Here is a 21542-nt window from a genome sequence, read left to right on the forward strand (position 1 = left end):
TATCAGGCTGATGAGTGGTCGGCATGGAATTCTGTAACCCAAGTGGGGTGAGGAGGACATCTGCATGGAGAAAGGGTAGGCAGTGGTGATGGAAGGTTGGGTATACACACGGTGACTGATCATAAATGTGGATACATGAAGGACATGAGAGTCTGTTAGAGACACTAACTCAAAATCCAGAAGCAATGTGTTACTGTGTGTTAGGTAGATAAGAATAAAAGAAGACTGAATGTAGTGGTTCACACCTGTAATCCCAATATTTTAGAGGCTGAGGTGGGAGGATCCCTTGAGCCCAGGTATGTGAGACCAATCTGGCCAACACAGAAAGACCTTGTCTCTACTAAAAAAAATTAAAAATAAATAAATAAATAAAAATTAGTTGCGAGTGATGGCATGTGCCTGTAGTTCCAGCTACTTGGGAGGCTGAAGCAGTAGGATCAATTGAGCCCAGGAGGTTGAGGCTGCAGTGAGGTATGATCATGCCACTGCTCTCCAGCCTGGGTGACAGAGTAAGACTCTGTCTCTAAAAAAATAAAATAAAACAAAATAAAATAAAATAAAAATTGGTGGCTTCAATGTATGAGGAGAAGACAAGACTAGGATTGTAGTGAAGGATGGAAGGGAAGAAATGAAAATAAATCCTAGAATATTAGATCAGAACTGAAGGTATCAGTGTAAACCCATGGCTTCAATAATACATAGATAAACATAGAAATAAATGTAGATGTAAACGTGTGTGTAAATGAATACAAACATAGTTACATATTCCTTAGCTCTGTTCTCTGAGAGGGCCTTAAAGCAGCAACACATTAATAGTAATCAGCACACTGAATGCACGGGCCTGAGTTTCTAAATTCCATATTCCACTAAAGGAAACCAGGGATTCTTGGAGAAATGGTTGATCTCAGCCATTTCAATGTGTTGCTGGGTCTAGGAAGTACAAGATGAACCTGGACCTTCTTATGCCAGAAAGTAAAGAAGTGCACAAAGAGTAATGGGCACATGCCAAAAGGACACAGATGCTAGCTAACACGAAGGAGATTCCATTAGCCAAATCTTAAATGATTTGAACATCAAAATAAATAATAATGACAATGGCTTACAACCCATTTAATAAAATAAGAAACCACATAAATAAATGTAAGATAGTGAGTAAATTGAAAATTTGATGAAAGATAAGGTATTTACAAAGTCTGAACTTCAACTACCCTCTCACAGAATACTTTTTTTTTTTTTTTAAGACAGGGTCTCACTCTGTTGCCCAGGCTCTAGTGCAGTGGTACGATCATAGCTCCCTGCAGCCTCCACGTCCTGGGCTCAAGTGATCTTCCCACCTCAGCACCCCACTCAACCCACTCCCTGAGAGGTTAAGAATATAGGCTGGGCCACCATGCCCAGCTAATTTTTTTTGTATTGTTGCCCAGCTGGTCTTAAACTCCTGAGCTCAAGCAATCCTCCCTCCTCTGCCTCCCAAAGTGCTGGGATTACAGGCCTGAGCCACCGTGCCGGGCCTAGAATACTTGTTAATTACAAATGGAAAAAGAGTAATATCATAGTGGAGAGATCCTGCAGACACCACCTTAACTAGGTGATCAAAGTTAGCATCATCAATAATGCAACACATTAAAATCATATGCCATCTGATAGAACATAACAAAATCACAGCACTACTTCTGTAATATTCTCTACCAAAGATGAATAAGCTGAATAGAATCATGAGAAAACATCAGATAAACTCAAAGAGAGGGTGTTCTACAACATAACCTTCCCATAATCTTCAAGAGTGTCAAGGTCATTACATTGGCATAGTACAGGAAGTTAAAAAAAAAAAAAAATGAATAAAGAGTGTCAAGGTCATAAAAGTCAAGGAAAGACTAAGGAATTACTCCAGATTGAAAGAGAAGTGAAAGAGAATAAAGACATGGAAACTGAATGCAATGTGTGATTTTGAAAATCACACAACTAAAATTTACTGTATGATTTCATAACTTCTGTTATAAAGGACATTAGCGGAACATTTGGGGAAAACTGAATAAGGTCTGATTAAATGTTAGTCATGTGATTTTTTTCTTATTTTAAAAGTTATATTGTGGTTATGCAAAAATGTCATTGTAGGAAACATACATGAAAGTATTCAAGAATGATGGGGCATCTCAAGTGGCTCAGAAAAAAAGAATCTTTGTACTGTATTTGCAACTTTTCTATAAGTTTGAGATTATTTCTAGGAAATGAATATTTGTATTCGGAATCCAACTAGCTCTCATCACCTATACCATGCAAGCCCAAGTCATCATCCTCTCTCACTTGCATTATTACTTAAAACCACCATGATCACTTTATTTTCTCCCATGGCTTCTGTGGTTCAGGAACTTAGGAAGGGCTCAGCTGGATAGTTTTGGCTTGAGGTGTCTCACGCAACTGCAGTTAGATGGCTAGAGTTGGGACACCCAGGGAATAAAGCACTACTCTCTCCATGTCATCTCACGACGTCCCTAAGTGGTTTCTCCAAGTGGGCTAATCTGGACTTCCTTAAAGCCTATTGGCCTCGGGGCAGTCAGATTCCACATGTGGCAGCCATAGGCTTCCAAAATGAATGTCCTGGTGAACAAATCAGAAGCTGCTTTGTCTTTTATGACTTAGCCTTGGAAGTCACATAATATCACTTCCACCATGCTCGATCGGACAAAACAGTCACAGAAGCCTATTCAGTTAAAGGTGGAGGGGACAGGGACCTCACCTCTTGATGGGAGAAGTGTCGAAGATAAGCTCATGAACTGGGAGTAGGCGTTGTGGCCGTCTTCGGACAATACCATTTGCCACAGTGGTTTGTTAGGCCCTGTAAGGTCTGGACCCTCATTACCTCCCTGAGCTTTCTTGTTGAATAACTTTCATTTCTTGCTCTGTTCCAGGCAGAATGGCTTCTTTGGAAACTCAAGCACACTCTTCCCTCAGGACCTTTGCCTTTGTTCTTTTTCTCTCTAGAATATTCTTCCCCCAGATATTTTATTTATTTATTTATTTATTTATTTATTTATTTATTTATTTATTTATTTTTAGACAGAGTCTTACTCTGTTGCCCAGGCTGGAGTGCAATGGTGCGATCTCAGCTCACTGCAACCTCCATTTCCTGGGTTCAAGTGATTTTCCTGCCACAGCCTCTTGAGTAGATGGGATTACAGGTGTGCACCACCACGCCTAGCTAATTTTTGTTTATTTATTTATTTATTTATTTATTTATTTATTTATTTATTGAGACAGAGTCTCACTCTGTCACCCAGGCTGCAGTGCAATGGCATGATCTTGGCTCACTGCAACCTCTGCCTCCTGGGTTCAAGTGTTCAAGTGATTTTCGTGCCTCAGCTTCCCGAGTAGCTGGGACTACAGGCACATACCATCCCGCCCAGCTAATTTTTGTATTTTTAGTAGAGACAGGGGTTTCACCATGTTGGCCAGGCTGGTCTCGAATTCCTGACCTTAAGTGATCCGCTCATCTTGGCTTCCCAAAGTGCTGGGATTACAGGTGTGAGCCAACACATCCGACCAGGATATTTATTTATTGAGACAGGGTCTTGCTCTGTTGCCCAGGCTGGAGTACAATGGTGTGATCACAGCTCACTACAGCCTCAACCTTCCAGGCTCAAGCAATCCTCCCACCTCAGCTTCCCAAATAGTTGGGACCACAGGTGCACACCACCACACTGGCTAATGTTCTTCTTTTTTTGTTTATTTGGTTTTTTTTTTGTTTTTTTGTTTTTTTTTTTGTAGAGAAGGGGTGTCATTATGTTGCCTAGGCTGGTCTCAAACTCCTGGACTCTAGTGATCCTCCTGTCTTGGCCTCCCAAAGTGCTGGGATTACAGGTGTGAGCCACCACACCTGGCCTGGAGTGGATTTTTATAGTAGTGGATAACTGATGCACCTTCCTTCTCTTTGTCTCACAACAATCCTAGTAATTATTTCTCAAACATGAACCCTCCTATTCTTTTGTTCTCACCTAAGTAACACATAGTGTGAAGCAACATACAAACACATATACATGTTTCTTGGAAACAAGCTGTATTAGTTTCCTAGAGCTACAGTAACAAATTACCACAAACTAGGGGGCTTGAAACAACAGAAAGTTATTCTCTCACAGTTCTAGTGACTACAATTCATGGCCAAGGTAAGGGCAGGTTATTCTCTCCCAAGGATCTTAGGGGAGAATCAGCTTCGTGTCTTTCTCTTGGCTTCTAGTGTCCCCAGCAATCTTTGGTGTTCCTTGGCTTGTAGCTGTATAAGCCCAATATCTGCTTCCAACGTCACATGGCATTCTCCCGCTATGTTTTCAGGTCATATTGGATTAAGAGCTGACCATCTTCCCCTATGACCTCATCTTAACTAATTATGTCTGCAAAGACCCTATGTGCAAGTAAGGTCATGTTCTGAGGTACTGGGGATTAGGACTTCAATATATCTCCTGGGGGAATACAATTCAACCCATGACACATGCCTACCATTTCCCCCTCAGTTGTACATTGTAGAGCCCTTAAACATTTCAGTCTTCAATGTGACAAAGGCTGGGCATGATGGCTCACGCCTGTAATCCCAGCACTTTGGGAGGCCAAAGCAGGAGGATCATTTGAGGTCAGGAGTTCGAGACCAGCCTGGCCAAAATGGCAAAACCGCTACTAAAAATACAAAAATTAGCTGGGCATGGTGGTGCAGGCCTGTAGTCCCAGTTACTTGGGAGGCTGAAGCAGGAGAATCTCTTGAATCCAGGAGGCGGAGGTTGCAGTCAGCCAAGATCGAGCCACTGCACCAGCCTGGGTGACAGAAAGAGACTCCGTCTCAAAAACAAACAAAAGTGACAAAACAGTAATTCTTAGTATTTAATCAACAAAAACCTATTGAGTGCCTACTACGTGCAAAGCACTCATCTGGGCTTTATTTGCTTCAAACTAATCTGTATAAACACTTGGTCATTAAATTAGAATTTGAATGAATTTGACCTCAGTGTTTTTCATTTGGAACAAGGTAGGCAGTGAGGAACAGATCCATACAAAGGCCTGTGAATGGCGAAAAGACTATGCCAGGCACAGTTGCCAGATTTCACAGACTGGCAGTTACTCATTTGTAATCAACAACCTTTTGCAAAGCCAAAGTTGATTGGTGTTTTGTGGGCCTGTTAATAGGACCACCACACTCAGCTTTTCGCCCCCGCAATGACAGGATGATTCCTCAGCTATTTTTGTTTGTTTGAACATTTTTTTTTCTAAACCAAATTTCCCCAGGATTTTCTTTCCGGTTTATTTTGGAGCCGGAACCTCCTATGTTCCCAGCTTTGGAGATTAGAAGTACTTTCTCCACACCTTCAGATTTTCTAGTATTGCATAAGTTGTACTTGTCCAGACATGCTCATTCTTTAGTTAGTTCTGTTTAAGTTTTCTCATCGTTTCACTTATGTTGTTTACTTCATCCCTTCCTCTGCTTTCTATGGGTTATTTTGATGTCCTTTTCCCAATTACCTGAATTCAATGTTTAATTCATTTATTTTCATTCTTTTCATTCTTTCTTGCTTAGTAATGAGTATGTATGAGCTCTGCTGGGCACGGTGGGGTGGCTCAAGCCTGTAATCCCAGCACTTGGAGAGGTCAAGGCGGGCAGATCATTTGAGGTCAAGAGTTTGAGACCAGCCTGGTCAACATGGTGAAACCCCATCTCTACTAAAAATACAAAAATAGCAGGGCGTGGTGGCCGGTGCCTGTAATTCCAGCTACTCGGGAAGCTGAGGTATGAGAATCACTTCAACCTGGGAAGTAGAGGTTGCAGTGAGCTCAGATCCCATCACAGCACTCCAGCCTGGGCGACCAAACAAGACCCCGTCTCAAAACAAACAAACAAAACGAGGCCAGGCACGGTGGCTCACACCTGTACTCCCAGCACTTTGGAAGGCCAAGGCAGGTGGATCACCTGAGGTCGGGAGTTTCAGACCAGCCTAACCAACATGAAGAAACCCTGTCTCTACTAAAAATATAAAATTAGCCGGGTGCGGTAGCGCGTGCCTGTAATCCCAGCTACTCGGGAGGCTGAGGCAGGAGAATCACTTGAACCCGGAAGGCGGAGGTTGCGGTGAGCCGATTGCACTCCAGCCTGGGCAACAAGAGCAAAACCCTGTCTCAAAGAAAAAAAAATGTACAAGGTATGTATTTTCTTTCTTTCTTTTCCACATCAGAAAGTAAAGGCTAATGTTTTTTCTAAGTACCAGGCTGTCTACCTATTGAAATCCCCCATCCATTCACTCAGCTAAGATTCACTCACTGTCTCGCCCTGAAGTCATTTCTATCTTCTTTGAAATCAGTTCTGGACCTCTGAGGAGAATGGTAACTGTGTTTATTTTCAGAGAGCCTTCTTTCTGCCTTAGCATAGTGTCCCAGCACAAAGCAATGATCATAAATGGACAACCATTATTGAACATTGACCCTGTAGCTGGCATTGCACTAAGTACTACATTATTTTAACTCTTCCATTCTAATCCTCTATGCCCATTTTACAGACAAAATGATACTCACTCGAATGTTTGTCCTCTGTTTCCATTCTTGAAACATGCCAAACCTCCAGTTTTAGGGCCTTTCCCTAAAACTGGACATAGGAAGGGTCTATGTCTCTCTCTTCCATATTCTAATTAAGCACTCAGCACACATGCCATCTCTTCAAAGGTTTTCCGACCGCCTATCTACAACAGCCTGCCTCCACAGTTTCACACACTCTTTTATGTTGTTTATAAAAGAATCTCACTCAGTGAAAGCTGGATTTCCTCTCCTGTAAAATGAGGTAGGCCCTCTCGGCTCAAGGTCACTCCCTGTGATTCTACACAGAGAGGGAGTGGGAAGAGAGGGCGCCAGGCAGCAGAGGAGGAGGAGGAAGGAGGGAAGGCGGGAGTAGGTGCAGAAGCGGGGGATCTGGCGGTCCAGGGGAGTAGAGGGGAGGGGGATTCGAGTGGGCGCCAGGTGGAGCGGAGGACAAGGGTTGTCATTGGAGCACGAAAGGGAGAGCGGTGTGTCCCGCAGGGACTGGGTAGGGCAGCGCCTGCTATGGACTAGGGGCGAGGGCTACGAAAGGGTTGTTGGAGGGGTGGATGAGGGTGGATTCCGAAACCAAGCGGCTCCAAGGGGCGACTAGAGGTGGGGAGGGGGCGCGCAGGAGTTGCCAAGGTCCGACAGAGGGGAGCGCGGTCTACCGGGCTGGGAATGGGCCGGACAGGGCGCGGGGTTCCGGGGTCGCGGAGAGGCGCCGAGGTAGATCTGAGCTGAGTGGAGGGCGCGTAGGCGTGGGTGCAGAGGGGCGCTGAGGGGATCCGGGCCCAGCGGCCGGTGGAGAGGGGCCACGTAAGACGCTCAGGTGGGAGCTGCGCGGCCGAGCGAGCGCAGAGAGGGCGCGGCTTGCGCGGCTGGGCGGGGCCAGGCGCCGGGTAGGGGCGGGGGGTGCGCCGGGGTCGCCTAGAGGCGGGTGCAGCAGCGGGGTCCGGCGCTGTCTGGGCGGCCCCAGTGGCTGTCGGCTCACTTCCGGGAACGCCTGGGAACCGCAGTAACCGCCTGTTAGCGGCGCTCCCAGCCGGCCGGCGCGCAGGCCAGGCCAAAGCCCTGGTGCCCGCGCGGTGCGGGCCTCAGTCTGCGGCCATGGGGGCGTCCGCGCGGCTGCTGCGAGCGGTGATCATGGGGGCCCCGGGCTCGGGCAAGGGCACCGTGTCGTCGCGCATCACTACACACTTCGAGCTGAAGCACCTCTCCAGCGGGGACCTGCTCCGGGACAACATGCTGCGGGGCACAGGTGGGAGCTCTGGGCCCAGGGCCGGCAGTGCGCTGTCACTCGGGTCGGACTTTGCGGGCGAGGGGCCGAAGCTGGGCACGCGGGTCCCTGGCTGAGGGCGCGGCGTTTCCCTCCCGCCGCCCGGGACAGAGACCTCGGGCTGCTGAGCGACTGCGCCCCGAAACCTCCGGCCTCCGTGGGCCGCTTCGGGCGGGTTATGGGGTGGCGGTGGGGGAAGGGACTGGAAAGTTAGGTCAAGCGCGGAGTTCAGAGATGAAAGGAAACTACTGGGCTTTGTGTCAAAGGCCCAAGTCTTCCTGGCAGCCACTCTTGGGGGTCCCTCGAGCGAGCTGCAGCTTATTCAACGTGCTGGTGCATTTAGAAGACTGGCATTAGCCCTGCTAGAGTTTGCTCGTTCTGTTGTTTCGTTTTGTTTTCTTTCTTTCATGTTTTCTTTTTTTTTTTTTTTGGTGTGGTTAAGCTCTATGAGATCTTGTAGTTCTGACCTTTCCCCCATATTCCGAGGGCCAAGTATTATTTACCCTTGTTGCAGTCATAAAATTACCTCATTTTGATATTCCTAGATTTCGTAGACACGAAGGCTATTCTTGTGCATGGTTATATAAAATATTTTGTTTCTTATGCCAAATAAATTCTTACAGCTCAGCACGAAAGCCAGTTAACAATCTACGCTGTACAATGGGTGAATTTGTGGTATGTAAATTCTCTCTTAAGAAGGTTGTTTTTGAAAAGCCAATAGCAGGAGTTTTTTTCTCAAAAAATGTTGACCTTACTTTTCAAAATAAAACCCGTTTTGAAACTCATTTTGAAACCCATTTACATAGAAATAATGCCTACACAAGGCCTTTTTCTTTGTCTTTTTTTTTTTTTTTACTTTTTTTTTTTTTTTTTGTAAGGCCAGGACACAGGATAGACGTGCATAGCATAAAAAACAACGCCCTCTTTCGTTCCCTACCTCAGTCCCATTCTTCGGAGGGGAACAGAGTTTCCTTCTAGAAAGGTTTACTTTTTAAGCGCAGATACATGTATCTTTTCTCTTTTTCTCTGTTTTTCTTTTTGGTTTGTTTGTTTTTTGAGACGTAGTCTTGCTCTGTCTTCCTCCTGGGTTCAAGCAATTCTCCTGTCTCAGCCTCCCTAGTAGCTGGGACTACAGGCGCATGCCACCACGCCGGGCTAATTTTTTGTCTTTTTAGTAGAGATGGGGCTTCACTGTGTTAGCCAGGTTGGTCTCCATCTCCTGACCTCGTGATCCACCCTGCTTGGCCTTGCAAAGTGCTGGGATTACAGGCGTGAGCCACCGCGCCCGGCCAACGTGTATCTTTTCTTGTATGTAATATGTGATCATGCTATGTGTATATACTCTGCACCAGTGTGGTTTCACTTTGTGTCTGGGATATATTTCACATGAAAATGGACAAATCCATTTCATTCTGTTTTTGTAGGTATGTATTTTCTGAATCTAGTATGATTTATTTAACCAGTTCACACATGTAATCCCAGCACTTTGGGAGGTCGAGGTGGGCGGATCACTTGAGCTCAGCAGTTCTAGACCAGCCTGGGCTACATGGTAAAACTCCGTCTCCATAAAAAATTCAAAAACAATTAGCAGGGCGCAGTGGCAGGCACCTGTGGTCCTAGCTACTCGGGAGGCTGAGGAGAGAGAATCGCTTGAACCTGGGAGGCGGAGGTGGCTGTGAGCCGAGATTGCAACCCTGCACTCCAGCCTGAGCAAGACCCCATCTCAAAAAAAGAAAGAAAGAAAGAAAAAAGGTTGTTTGACTTGCTTGCTAAATGTTGTTAATGCAACATATTGAAGTAGTTAGGTAACATTAAACAGTCCCAGATACTGCTACTGGTTGGGGTCAGGTTAACCAAAGTCTAAGAGAGTAGGCCTGGCGCGATGGCTCATGCCTGTAATCCCAGCACTTTGGGGGCTGAGGCGGGCAGGTCACTTGAGGTCAGGAATTCAAGACCAGCCTAGGCAACATGGCAAAACCCCCGTCTCTATCAAAAATACAAAAAATTAGCTGGGCATGGTGGCTCGCGCCTGTGGTCCCAGCTTCTCAGGAGGCTGAGGTGGGAGTATCACTTGAGCCCGGGACGCAGAGGTTGTCGAGAGCCGAGATTGTGCCACTGCACTCCAAGCTGGGTGACAGAGTGATACCCTGTCTCAAAAAAAAAAGTAAAGCATATTTATTATAAAAGAAGGAAACTATATCTATTTCATGCAAATATAAAAAAGGTAAATTAAGATCCTTCATAATCCTGCCTTGCCACACAGAGATGATTATACCTAACCCTTGGGTGCATTTTCTTTTATTCTTTTTTTTCTTTTTCTTTTTTATTTCTGTTGCATTTGTATTTGCAAAATGGTTATATTCTAAAAACTAATTGTCATATTCTAAGTGATAGGTTACTTTTTTATTCTCATTTATAGTGAGCATTTTCACACATCATGAAGCAGTCTTAAAAATGATGTTAAAGTTGGGCAGGGTGGCTCACGCCTGTAATCCCAGGCCTTTGGGAGGCTGAGGTGGGTGAATCACCAGAGGTCAGGAGTTCGAGACCAGCCTGGCCAACATGGCAAAACCCTGTCTCTACTAAAAATACAGAAATTATCCAGACATGGTGGCGAGCGCTTGTAATCCCAGCTACTTGGGAGGCTGAGGCGGGAGAATCACTTGAACCTGGGAGGCACAGGTTGCAGTGAGCCAAGATGGCACCATTGCACTCCAGCCTAGGTGAAAAGAGCAGAACTCCATCTCAAAAAGAAAGATGTTTAATTTTATCAAAGTTGTATAGTTATTAAACATTTTTATTAGACATGTATATTGCTAACCATTGTTTGTTGTAATAAATACTGTTATGACTATCCCTGCACATAAACATTTGGCAACTCTTTGCTTATTTCCTTCAAATAAATTCCTAGTATGGAATTTCTAAAATATGGTACTATCAAATAATACAACAGAAGGATTGTGCCAAGTTACTTTCCAGTCATTGTTTCATGAGGGTGCTATATTTTATAACCCATGGCTGTATTTTATAGCTAAGGTTTAAAATCATCCCAGGAGATGTGATAAGGACACTGGAAACATTAGGCAACTCATTGACAGTAGTAAAGCTGGAATAACTGTAGGTCATCACTGAAACTTGGAGTCAGGGAACTTGAATGTGACTTTAAGACATTTAGTCCAGTCCTCTCTTTTATCGTATTTTATTTTTTTGAGACAGAGTCCCACTCTGCCACCCAGGCTGGAGTGCAGTGGCACGATCTCAGCTTACTGCAACCTCCGACTCCTGGGTTCAAGCGATTCTCCTGCTTCAGCCTCCCAACTCAGGTAGCTGGGACTACAGGCTTGCACCACCATGGCTGGCTAATTTATTTTCAGTAGAGATGGTTTTGCCATAATGGCAGGCTGGTCTCCAGCTCCTGACCTCAGGTGATCCACCCGCCTCAGCCTCCCAAAGTCAGGCCTCTCTTTTATTTATTTTTTATTTTTTTAATTTTTTTTGAGACGGAGTCTGGCTCTTTAGCAAAGGCTGGAGTGCAGTGGCGCCATCTCGGCTCACTGCAAGCTCCGCCTCCCGGGTTCACGCCATTCCCCTGCCTCAGCCTCCCGAGTAGCTGGGACTACAGGCGCCCGCCACTACGCCCGGCTAATTTTTTGTATTTTTAGTAGAGGCGGGGTTTCACCGTGGTCTCGATCTCCTGACCTCGTGATCCGCCCGCCTCGGCCTCCCAAAGTGCTGGGATTACAGGCGTGAGCCACCGCGCCCGGCCGTCAGGCCTCTCTTTTAAAGATGAGGAGACTGAGTTCAGGAGAACTTGCTTGATAGTAAACAGTATTTATTGGGGGATTAGGGTGAAAACGTAGATTTCTCTACGTTAAATACTCTTTTCTCTGTGCAGTATTTCCCACATTGAGATTCATGAGATAGACATGAATTAGACAATGAGATTCATGAGACAGACACTTTAGATTGACAAAAACTTATTTATTTCAAAGCAGAATTGAAACAAACAGACACAAATCTAGCACATCAAAGCTGTATTTCATGAAAATTATAGCTATTAATTTTTAAAGCTAAGTCACTTTAAAGAAAACTATATAGTAAAGAACTATATAGTAAAGAAAAACTATCTAGTGAATAATAGTTCAACTATGGTAGAACTCGTGAGGTTGACGTGTGATTGCTTAGTCTGAGAAACTGCACTGTACATAGTGCTTCTCAGAGACGTAACCCTGGCTAGGTGTGGTGGCTTATGCCTGTAATCTCAACACTTTGGAAGGCCAAGGCGGGAGGGTCATTTGAACCCAGGAGATTGAGACTAGCCTGGGTAACATGGTGAGAACCCATCTCTGCAAAAAATGAAAACATTAGCTGGATGTGGTGGCACGTGCCTGAAGTCTCAGCTCTCTGAGAGGCTGAGGCGAGAGGATTGCTTGAACCCAGGAGTTCGAGGCTGCAGTGAGCTGTAATAGCACCACAGTACTCACAGTGACAGAGTGAGACCCTGTCTCAAAAAAAAAAAGGAGATATAACCCTAGACTAGACGGCCAACCCTTATGAATCTCATTGATTCTCACCTATATGATGGGAGAGATGAATGTAGTAGATAATCTTCAAGACTTCTGTCAGTCCCTGGATTCTATATTTCTAACAAAACATTATTATGTACACCTGTGGCACATAGGCTTGCATAATTAGGATGATACTGATGGCAGAGCGGAGTTTTTTTTTTTTTTTTTTTTGGAATGGTAAAACATTTAATTTGTAATAGGCAATTCCAGAAATATAAAAGGATATTTCATGAAAAGATTCTTCCAAGATATTTTATGCTTATACAATCAAATGTTTACCTATGCTTCTCTTTGTGTATGTGTTTTTTAAAACACAGATTATAGCATGCTGTATATACTGTTTTATACCTTTAACAATACTGCTTTACATATGGAGTGCCCCATTTCATTTTTTCTAATAGCTTTATTGAGATACAATTAACGTACCATATAATGTATCCATTTAAAGTATAAAACTCAGTGGACTTTAATATATTCACAGAGTTGTGTAGACATCACCAAAATCAACTTTTTTTTTTTTTGAGATGGAGTCTCGTTCTGTTGCCCAGGCTGGAGTGCAGTGGCACGATCTCGGCTCACTGCAACTTCCGCCTCCCACGTTCAAGTGGTTCTCCTGTCTCAGCCTCCTGAGTAGCTAGGATTACAGCCGTGAGCCACCGTGCCCAGCTAATTTTTGTATTTTTAGTAGAGATGGGGTTTTACTGTGTTAGCCGGGCTGGTCTCGAACTCCCTACCTCAAGCGATCCACCCACCTCGGCTTCTCAAAGTTCTGGGATTACAGGCGTGAGCTACTGCAGCTGGCCTTCATCAATTTTAAATTAATATATTTTTTCTTTTAAAAATTTTTTTCTTTTTTCTTTTTAAAATATTTTTTTGGCCAGGCATGGTGGCTCACACCTGTAATCTCAGCACTTTGGGAGGCCAAGGAAGGTGGATCATTTGAGGTCAGGGGTTTGAGATCAGCCTGGTCAACATGGTGAGACCCCGTCTCTACTAACAATACAAAATAAAATTAGTTGGGTATGGTGGCAGGCACCTGTTGGGAAGCTGAGGCAAGAGAATGGCTTAAGCCCAGGGGGCGGAGGTTGCACTGAGCCAAGATCGTGCTACTGCACTCCAGCCTGGGCAACACAGCGAGAATCTGTTCCCAAAAATATATATATATATATTTATTCATTTATTTATATATTTATTTATACACACACACACACACACACACACACACACACACACATATATATGGGGTCTCACCATGTTGGTCCAGGCTTGTCATGAACTCCTAGCCTCAAGTAATCCTCCCCTCCTTAGCCTCTCAAGGTGTTGGGGTTACAGGCATGAGCCACAGTGCCCAACCTTTTAAAAAATTAATATTTTTTCTTTAATAATCAATTTTAGAACATACCCATCACCCCGTAAAAGAAACTTCATACCTATTAGCAGTCACTTCTGTTCCTACCCCACACCCGTCCACCTGAGCCTCTGGCAACACCAACTCACCTCCTGTTGAGTTTTCTATACTGGACATTTCATACAAATGCAGTCGTACAATATGTGGTCTTTTCTGACTGGCTTCTTTCATTTAGCTTAGTGTTTTCAAGGCTCATCCACACTATAGCATGTTTAGTACTTCATTCTTTTTTATCGCTGAATACAATTCCATTTTATGGATGGGGCGTGTTTTATTTATCAATTCATAAGTTGGTGAACATTTGGATTGTTTTCTCTTTTTCTGTTGTCTTATCGGTGTACCATAGTTTGTTTAAATAACTTAAAGGACAATTTTAAAAAGGTAAGCCTAGTTATAATACTGTCTCAAAGAAAGTAGGCTTTTGCTAGATGGGTATTTTTTAACAAAATAAGTTAGGCCTTTTAAAATTCCATGGCTAGAATCTAGTAGAATCCGGGGAGCTTGTCTCTCCATCTATCCATCTCTTCATCCATCTGTCCATCTAACCATTCATTCAGGCAACTATCCATGGATCCTTTAAGCATCAGATATGTGCTAGGTAGTAGAGACACAGAGAGCAACTGATTTCACTAGGTGCTCACAGATTGTGGGCATGAGGGCAGGTGGGCAGATGGACATGTGTGTTAGTCAGCTCAGGCTGCCGTAACACAATACCACACACCAGGGGGGCTTAAACCGCATAATTTATTTTCTTATGGTTCTGGAGGCTAGAAGTACAAGAACAAGGCACTGGCAGAGTTGGTTTCTGGTGAGGCCCTTCTTCCTGGCCTGTCTAGTTGCCTTCTCACTTTGTTCTCACATGGCCTTTCCTCTGTAAGCAGGCATCTCTGGTATCTCCTCCTCCTCTTATAAATACACCAGGCTTATTGGATTAGTGCCCTCCCCTTATGATCTCATTCAATCTTAATTACCTCCTTTAAAGCCCTATTTCCAAATATAGTCACCCTGGGGGTTAGGTTCCAACATACAGATTTAGAGGAGACATAATTCCGTCTATAACAACATGTAAACACGTAGTCATTGGAGTGATATGTGTCGCAATAGAGACAAGTCTGTGACATTTGGAAGTCCAGAGGGGGAGCTTCCCATTCCCTAGGAGGTTGAGGGACACTTGACCATGAAGGGCCTTTTAGGATGTGTGTTGAAAAATCAGTAAGAGCTTACCATGCAGCTTGGGTAAAGGCTACGAGGATCCATGTATGTAGAGCTCCTTGCTGGGGGTGTGGTTTCAGGGTAAAGTGCCAATGGGGAGGATGAGGGAGGAGGAGAAATAAGATGAGGCTGGACCCAGGTGGGCATTTATGTAGTTGTCAAAATCAGAATTTATCCGAAGCAGAGTGAATGGGAAGGGGAGTGTAGACCTGGAACAGGAACTCTTTCTGGATGCTTCACTGAAGAGGAAAGAGATTGAGTGATGGTTAGCGGGAGGAACAATGGTCAAGGGAGGTTTTCATTTTTAATATAATTCTTGTGCAATATTCCATGCATCAGAGTATTATAAGGTCTGTGTATGCTTAGAAGAATACTAAAATGAACATCATTTACCCATCACCAGAGAGAAACAAGGACTTTGGGGGCTCTCCAGTTCCCCTTCCATGCACATCTCCTTCCTGCTTCCCAGAGGTAACCACTTTGTTGACTCAAGTGTTTATTATTTGAGAAAGGTTTTTTTTTTAAGCCCTTGATTGGGTGTAAAGCTATCATTTAACTAATTTCCTGACATTCTCCTAGTTTTATTTTGTTTTGACACATTTTTAAAGTTAAGTTTTATGTCATTTATATAATGCTAAAAGCATTTTGGCAGGAACTAGATTAATTCTCTGTAGCCTTTTCTCTTGGCACATGTGAAAGAGAACTGCTGGTTGGGGGGTGGCTCACCCCTGTAATCCCAGCACTTTGGGAGGCTAAGGCAGGAGGATCACTAGAGTCCAGGAGTTTGAGACAAGCCTGGGCAACATAGTGAGACCCCTATCTCTACAAAAAATAAAAAAAAATTAGCCAGGCATGATGGTGCTTGCCTATAGCCCTAACTACTTGGGAAGCTAAGCTGGGAGGATCGCTTGAGCCCAGGGGTTTGAGACTGCAGTGAGTTATAATCATGCCACAGCACTGGCTCTTTGAAAAAAAAAAAAAGAGAGAGAGAGAACCGTTATTTACAGTTTGGTCAGGTCCCTCTTCTGTGCTTCATAACTGCTCAAACAGTCAGTTTGAATAAGCTCATTCAGATATGAGTTGTGATTGATTTGGGTAACATGAAACTTTAAAGGGAGATACAGAATTTAAAATGGCTTTTTATGTAATATAAACATTTATTTCTCATACTAATGTCTCCATGTTTTAGGATTTCTAGTTATTATCCTTAAAAGTTGATTTTGAGTTTCCCTATTTTTCTCTAACCTTCTTTTCCTACTTTTGTGTATAACTTTGTAGAAAATTAGCTTATTGTAAATAATTTACTTCTAAACTGCCTTTTGTGTTTTGTGGAAGTGCCCAAATTTGTTACTTTTTGAATCAAAAAAGGAAATACAGTTGGCCTTGAACAACTTTGGGGTTAGGGCTGCTGATTCCTAGTGTAGTCGAAAATCCATATGTAACTTTTGACATCCCCAAAACTTAAATAGCCTGCTGTTGACCAGAAGCCTTACCAATAACATACACAATTGATTCACACATATTTTGTATGATATATGTATTGTATACTGTATTCTTATAATAAACCAAGTGAGAGAAAAAAATGTTATTAAGAAATTATCAGCCATGTGCAGTGGCTCATGCCTGTAATCCCAGCACTTTGGGAAGCCAAGATGGGAGGATCACTTAAGCCCAGGAGTTCAAGACCAGCTTGGGCAAAGCAAGACTCCCTCTCTACAAAAAATAAAAAAAAAACTAGCCGGGCGTTGTGGTGTGTGCCTGTTTTCCCAGCTACTTGAGAGGTTGAGGTGGGAGGATCACTAGGACCTAGCACATCGAGGCTGCAGTGAGCTATGATCACACCACTGCAGTCCAGCATGGATGTCAGAGCGAGACCCTGTCTTTAAAAAAGAAAATCATAAGAAAAGAAAATATATTTACTGCTTGTTAAATGGAAGCGGATCATTATAAAGGTCTTCATCCCCACTGTCTTCGCGTCAAGTAGACTGAGGAGGAGGAGGAGTCAGTTTTGTTGCCTAAGAGTGGCAGAGGAAGAGGTGGACCCATGCAGTTCAAACCCATGTTGTTCAAGGGTCCACTCTAGAATTTTTATGAGGAGTCTGTTAAGATGTAATATTAAATGTAGGTAATCAAATGGATAAAAGTTTACCATATCTCCGGAGAACATGCTGGTTAAGAGTCTTTGCATATAATTTTGGGAGGGGTAAATATATTTGAAAAGTAATATGTAAACTGCTTAGACTCAGAATTAAGGAGTTAAGTCTTTTTTTTAAAAATAAGCTTCAATTGAAGCATTATAGGCTCCAGGTTTTAATAAATATTGTGGATAAATGCTTATTGATATAGAAAGTTCATGATATAGACACCATGAAATACTATGCAGCCATAAAAATGAACAAGATTATGTCCTTTGCAGGGACATGGATGGAGCTGGAGGCCATTATCCTTAGCAAACTAATGCAGGAAAAGAAAACCAAATACCTCATGTTCTCACTTATAAGTGGGAGCTAAATAATGAGAACACATGGACCCACAGAGGGAACAATTCACACTAGGGTCTTTCAGAGGATGGAAGTGGGGAGGAGGGAGAGATCAGGAAAAATAACTAATGGATACTAGGCATAATACCTGGGTGATGAAATAATCTGTACAACAAACCCCTAAGACGCAAGTTCACCTATGTAACAAACCTGCACATATATCCCTGAAATTATAATAAAAATTATAAAACAACAACAAGAACAATAAAATAAAAACACTTTACATTTGAGAAAGAATGACAATATCAGTAGGTAAAACAAACATCAACAGTTACCAGACCATCCTTCCAGCCAAGTAGGGCAATCAAAAGATGTGCAGATCAGGTAGCAGAAACTGGGTCCATAATTATCAAAGTGGAAGTTCACAGAGCAATTGTAATTGAGAAGATAAAAACTCATGTAACTTCCATTCAGTACTGCAATTTAAAATTAGATTTTTTCACAATAACCATGTACAAGATAATATATTTAACACATAAAACAAAAGAGAAAAATAACAATTCTTTCTTATCACACAAAAATCTATTTAGAATGTTTAAGATATCAATCTATTCTCAATTTCTTGTTCTAATTAAATCATACAAGCATAAAAAAGTTCGTGATAAATGAAAAACAGATTATTAGACTACACATAGGATTATCTATCTATATATAAACAAAACTCAAAATACCTGGTTTTTGTTTTGTTTTTGTTTTTCCTGAGACAAGGTCTTGCTCTGTCACCAAGGCTGGAGTGCAGTAGTGCGGTCATGGCTCACTGCAGCCTTGACCTCCTGGGCTCAAGCAATCCTCCCACCTCAGTTTCCTGAATAGCTGGGACCACAGGCAATGAAAGTTTTTATATTATCATTAACAATAGGGAGGAGGGAGGGATAGCATTAGGAGATATACCTAATGCTAAATGACGAGTTAATGGGTGCAGCACACCAACATGGCACATGTTTACATATGTAACAAACCTGCACATTGTGCACATGTACCCTAAAACTTTAAGTGTATTAATAATAAAATTTAAAAAAACAAAAACCATAATTATCTCTGAGTAGTGATGAGACTATGAGTGGTTTTTTATTTTTTTTCTTACTGGGAATTTTTCATCTGTTCTATTTTTTAAAAAACAAAATCTGTATTGAGATTTAATTCACATACCATACAATTACCCCTTGTAAAGTGTATGATTCAGTGGTTTTCAGCGTATCCAAAGTTGTCCAACCATCACCTCAATCAATTTTAGAACATTTTTATCACTCCAAAAAGAAACGCTGTTCTCATTAGCAGTCATTACCCATTTCTCCCCAACCCTCCCAGCCTTTGGCAACTACTAATCTTCTTTCCATCTCTTTAGATTTGCCTGTTCTAAACATTTTATGCAAATGGAATCATACGATATATAGTCTTTTGTGTCTGGCTTCTTTCACTGAGCGTGTTTGAAGGTTCATCTATGCTGTAACATGTATCAGTACTTCATTTCTTTTTTTTTGCTGAATAATATCCCATTGTCTTGATATACCACATTTATTTATCTGTTCATCAGTTGATGGACATTTGACTTGCTTCTACTTTGTTATTTTAAATAATGCCACTGTGAACATTCATTTACAAGTTTTTGTGTAGACATATTTCTTTTTCTTTTTTTTTTTTTTAAGAGACACAGTCTCTTCTCTGTCACTCAGGCTGGAGTGCAGTGGTGCAATCATAACTCAACAGCAGCAGCGCTGAACTCCTGCGTCCAAGCGATCCTCCCACCAGAGCCTCCCAAGTAGCTGGGACTACAGGCGTGCACCACCATGCCCGTATGTTTTTTATGTAGACGTAGGGTCTTGCTGTGTTGCCCAGGCTGGTCAGGAACTCTTAGGCTTGAGCAGTCTTCCTGTGTTGGCTCCCAAAACATTGGGATTACAGGCATGAGCCACCACAGCTGGCCATATGTTTTTATTTCTCATTGGCATATAGCGAGGGGAGGAGTTGCTATCTCTTACGGTAACTGTCTTCCTCCCCGCCCCCCTCCCCGCAAGACAGGGTCTTGCTCTGTCACCCAGGCTGGAGTACAGTGGCGTGATTATGGCTGACTGCAGCATTGAGCTCCTGGGCCTCAGCCTCCTGCCTCAGCCTCCTGAATAGCTGGAACTAGAAACACATACCAAGCACCCAGCTAATTTAAAAAACTTTATTTAAGCTGGGTGCAGTGGCTCATGCCTGTAATCACAGCACTTTGGGAGGCAAAGGTGGATAGATCACGCAAAGTCAGGAGTTCAACACCAGCCTGACCAACATGGTGAAACCTTGTCCTACTAAAAATACAAAATTAGCTGTGTGTGGTGGCGCATGCCTGTAATCCCAGCTACTCAGGAGGTGGAGGCAGGAGACTTGCTTGAACACGGGAGGCAGAGGTTGCAGTGAGCCAAGATTGCGCCATTGCATTCCAGCCTGGGCAACAAGAGCAAAACTCCATCTCAAAAAAAAAAAAATATATATATATATTTGTAGAGACATGGTCTTGCTGTGTTGCCCAGGCTGGTCTTGAACTCCTGGCCTCAAGTGAAACTCCTTCCTTGGCCTCCCAAAGTGCTGGGATTGCAGGTGTGAGTCACCACACAGGGCTTGGTAACTGTGTTCAACCTTTAAAAAAACTACCACACTGTTTTACAAATTGGCTACACCATTTTATAATGCTACCAGCAATATATGAGGGTTACAGTTTCTCCACATTCTTACCAACACTTGTTTTTATTTATTTTTTTGTTTGAGACACAGTTGCAGTCTGTCGCCCAGACTGGAGTGCAGTGGCAGCTAGTCAGCTCACTGCAACCTCTGCCTCCCAGGTTCAAGCAGTTCTCCTGCCTCAGCCTCCCAGGTAGCTGGGACTACAGGCGTGCACCACCACACCCAGCTAATTTTTGTATTACTAGTAGAGACAGGGTTTCACCATTTTGGTCAGGCTGGTCTCGAACTCCTGACCTCAAGTGATGCACCTGCCTCGGCCTCCCGAAGTGCTGGGATTACAGGCATGAGCCACCGTGCCTGGCCTAACACTTGTTTTTAAAGGCATATGTTGTTTTATTGTGCTTCACAGGTACTGTATTTTTTTTTTTTTACAAATCTAAGTTTTGGGGCAACTCTGTGTCAAGCAAGGCTATTGGCCCCATTTTTCCAACACGTGCGCACTTCCCATTGCTGTTTTACATTTTTAGTAACTTTTGCAATATTTAAAATATTTTCATTGTTATATCTGTTAAAGTGATCTGTGATCAGTGATCTTTGATGTTACTATTATAATTGTTTTGGGGTGCCATGAACTACACCCATATAAGATGGCAAACTTAATTGATAAACGTTATGTGTGTTCTGACTGCTCCACTAACTAGCCATTCCCTTGTCTCTCTCTCCTCGAGCTTCCCTATTCCCTGAGACACAACAATATTGAAATTAGGCCAATTAATAACCCTACAGTGGCCTCTGAGTGTTCAAGTTAAAGGAAGAGAGTGGCACATCTCTCACTTTAAATCAAAAGCTAGAAATGATTAAGCTTAGTGAGGAAGGCATGTTGAAAACCAAGAGAGGCTGAAACTAGGCTTCTTGCACCAGTTAGCCAAGTTGTAAGTGCAAAGGAAGACCTTGAAGGAAATTAAAAGTGCTGCTCCTTCTGGAGCACAAGATAGTGAAACAGCCTTGTTGCTGATATGGAGAAAGCTTGAGTGGTCTGGAAAGAAGATCAAACCAGCCACATCATCCATTCAGCCAAAGCCCAATCCAAAGCAAGGCCCTAATTCTCTTCAATTCATTGAAGGCTGAGAGATGTGTTGAAGCTGCAGAATAAAAATTTGAAGCTAGCAGAGGTTGGTTCATGGGGTTTAAGGAAAGAAGCCGTCTCTGTAACATGAAAGTGCGAGTGCTGATGTAGAAGCTGCAGCAAGTTATCCAGAAAATCTAGCTAAGATCATTGATGAAGGTGTCTACACTAACAGATTTTCAATGTAAACAAAACAGCCTTC

At 43.0% G+C, this 21542-nt stretch overlaps 1 protein-coding gene across 3 annotated transcripts in view; it reads left to right on the top strand.

Moving 5' to 3' along the window:
- Positions 1–3736: 3736 nt before the first annotated feature.
- AK3 (adenylate kinase 3) overlaps positions 3737–21542 on the top strand; it is a 34794-nt gene continuing 16988 nt past the window's right edge. The window contains exon 1 of one of the 3 annotated variants that reach the window (XM_055294329.2): positions 3737–7804. In XM_055294329.2, coding sequence (XP_055150304.1) covers positions 7654–7804 — 151 coding nt within the window. In that variant the 5' untranslated portion in view covers positions 3737–7653. The remainder of the gene's footprint in view (positions 7805–21542) is intronic. The other 2 variants (XM_063609209.1, XM_055294330.2) reach the window with 2 other exon arrangements.

This window comes from Symphalangus syndactylus, chromosome 9 (assembly GCF_028878055.3).
Source record: "Symphalangus syndactylus isolate Jambi chromosome 9, NHGRI_mSymSyn1-v2.1_pri, whole genome shotgun sequence".
In the NCBI taxonomy this organism is placed as follows: Eukaryota; Metazoa; Chordata; class Mammalia; order Primates; family Hylobatidae; genus Symphalangus; species Symphalangus syndactylus.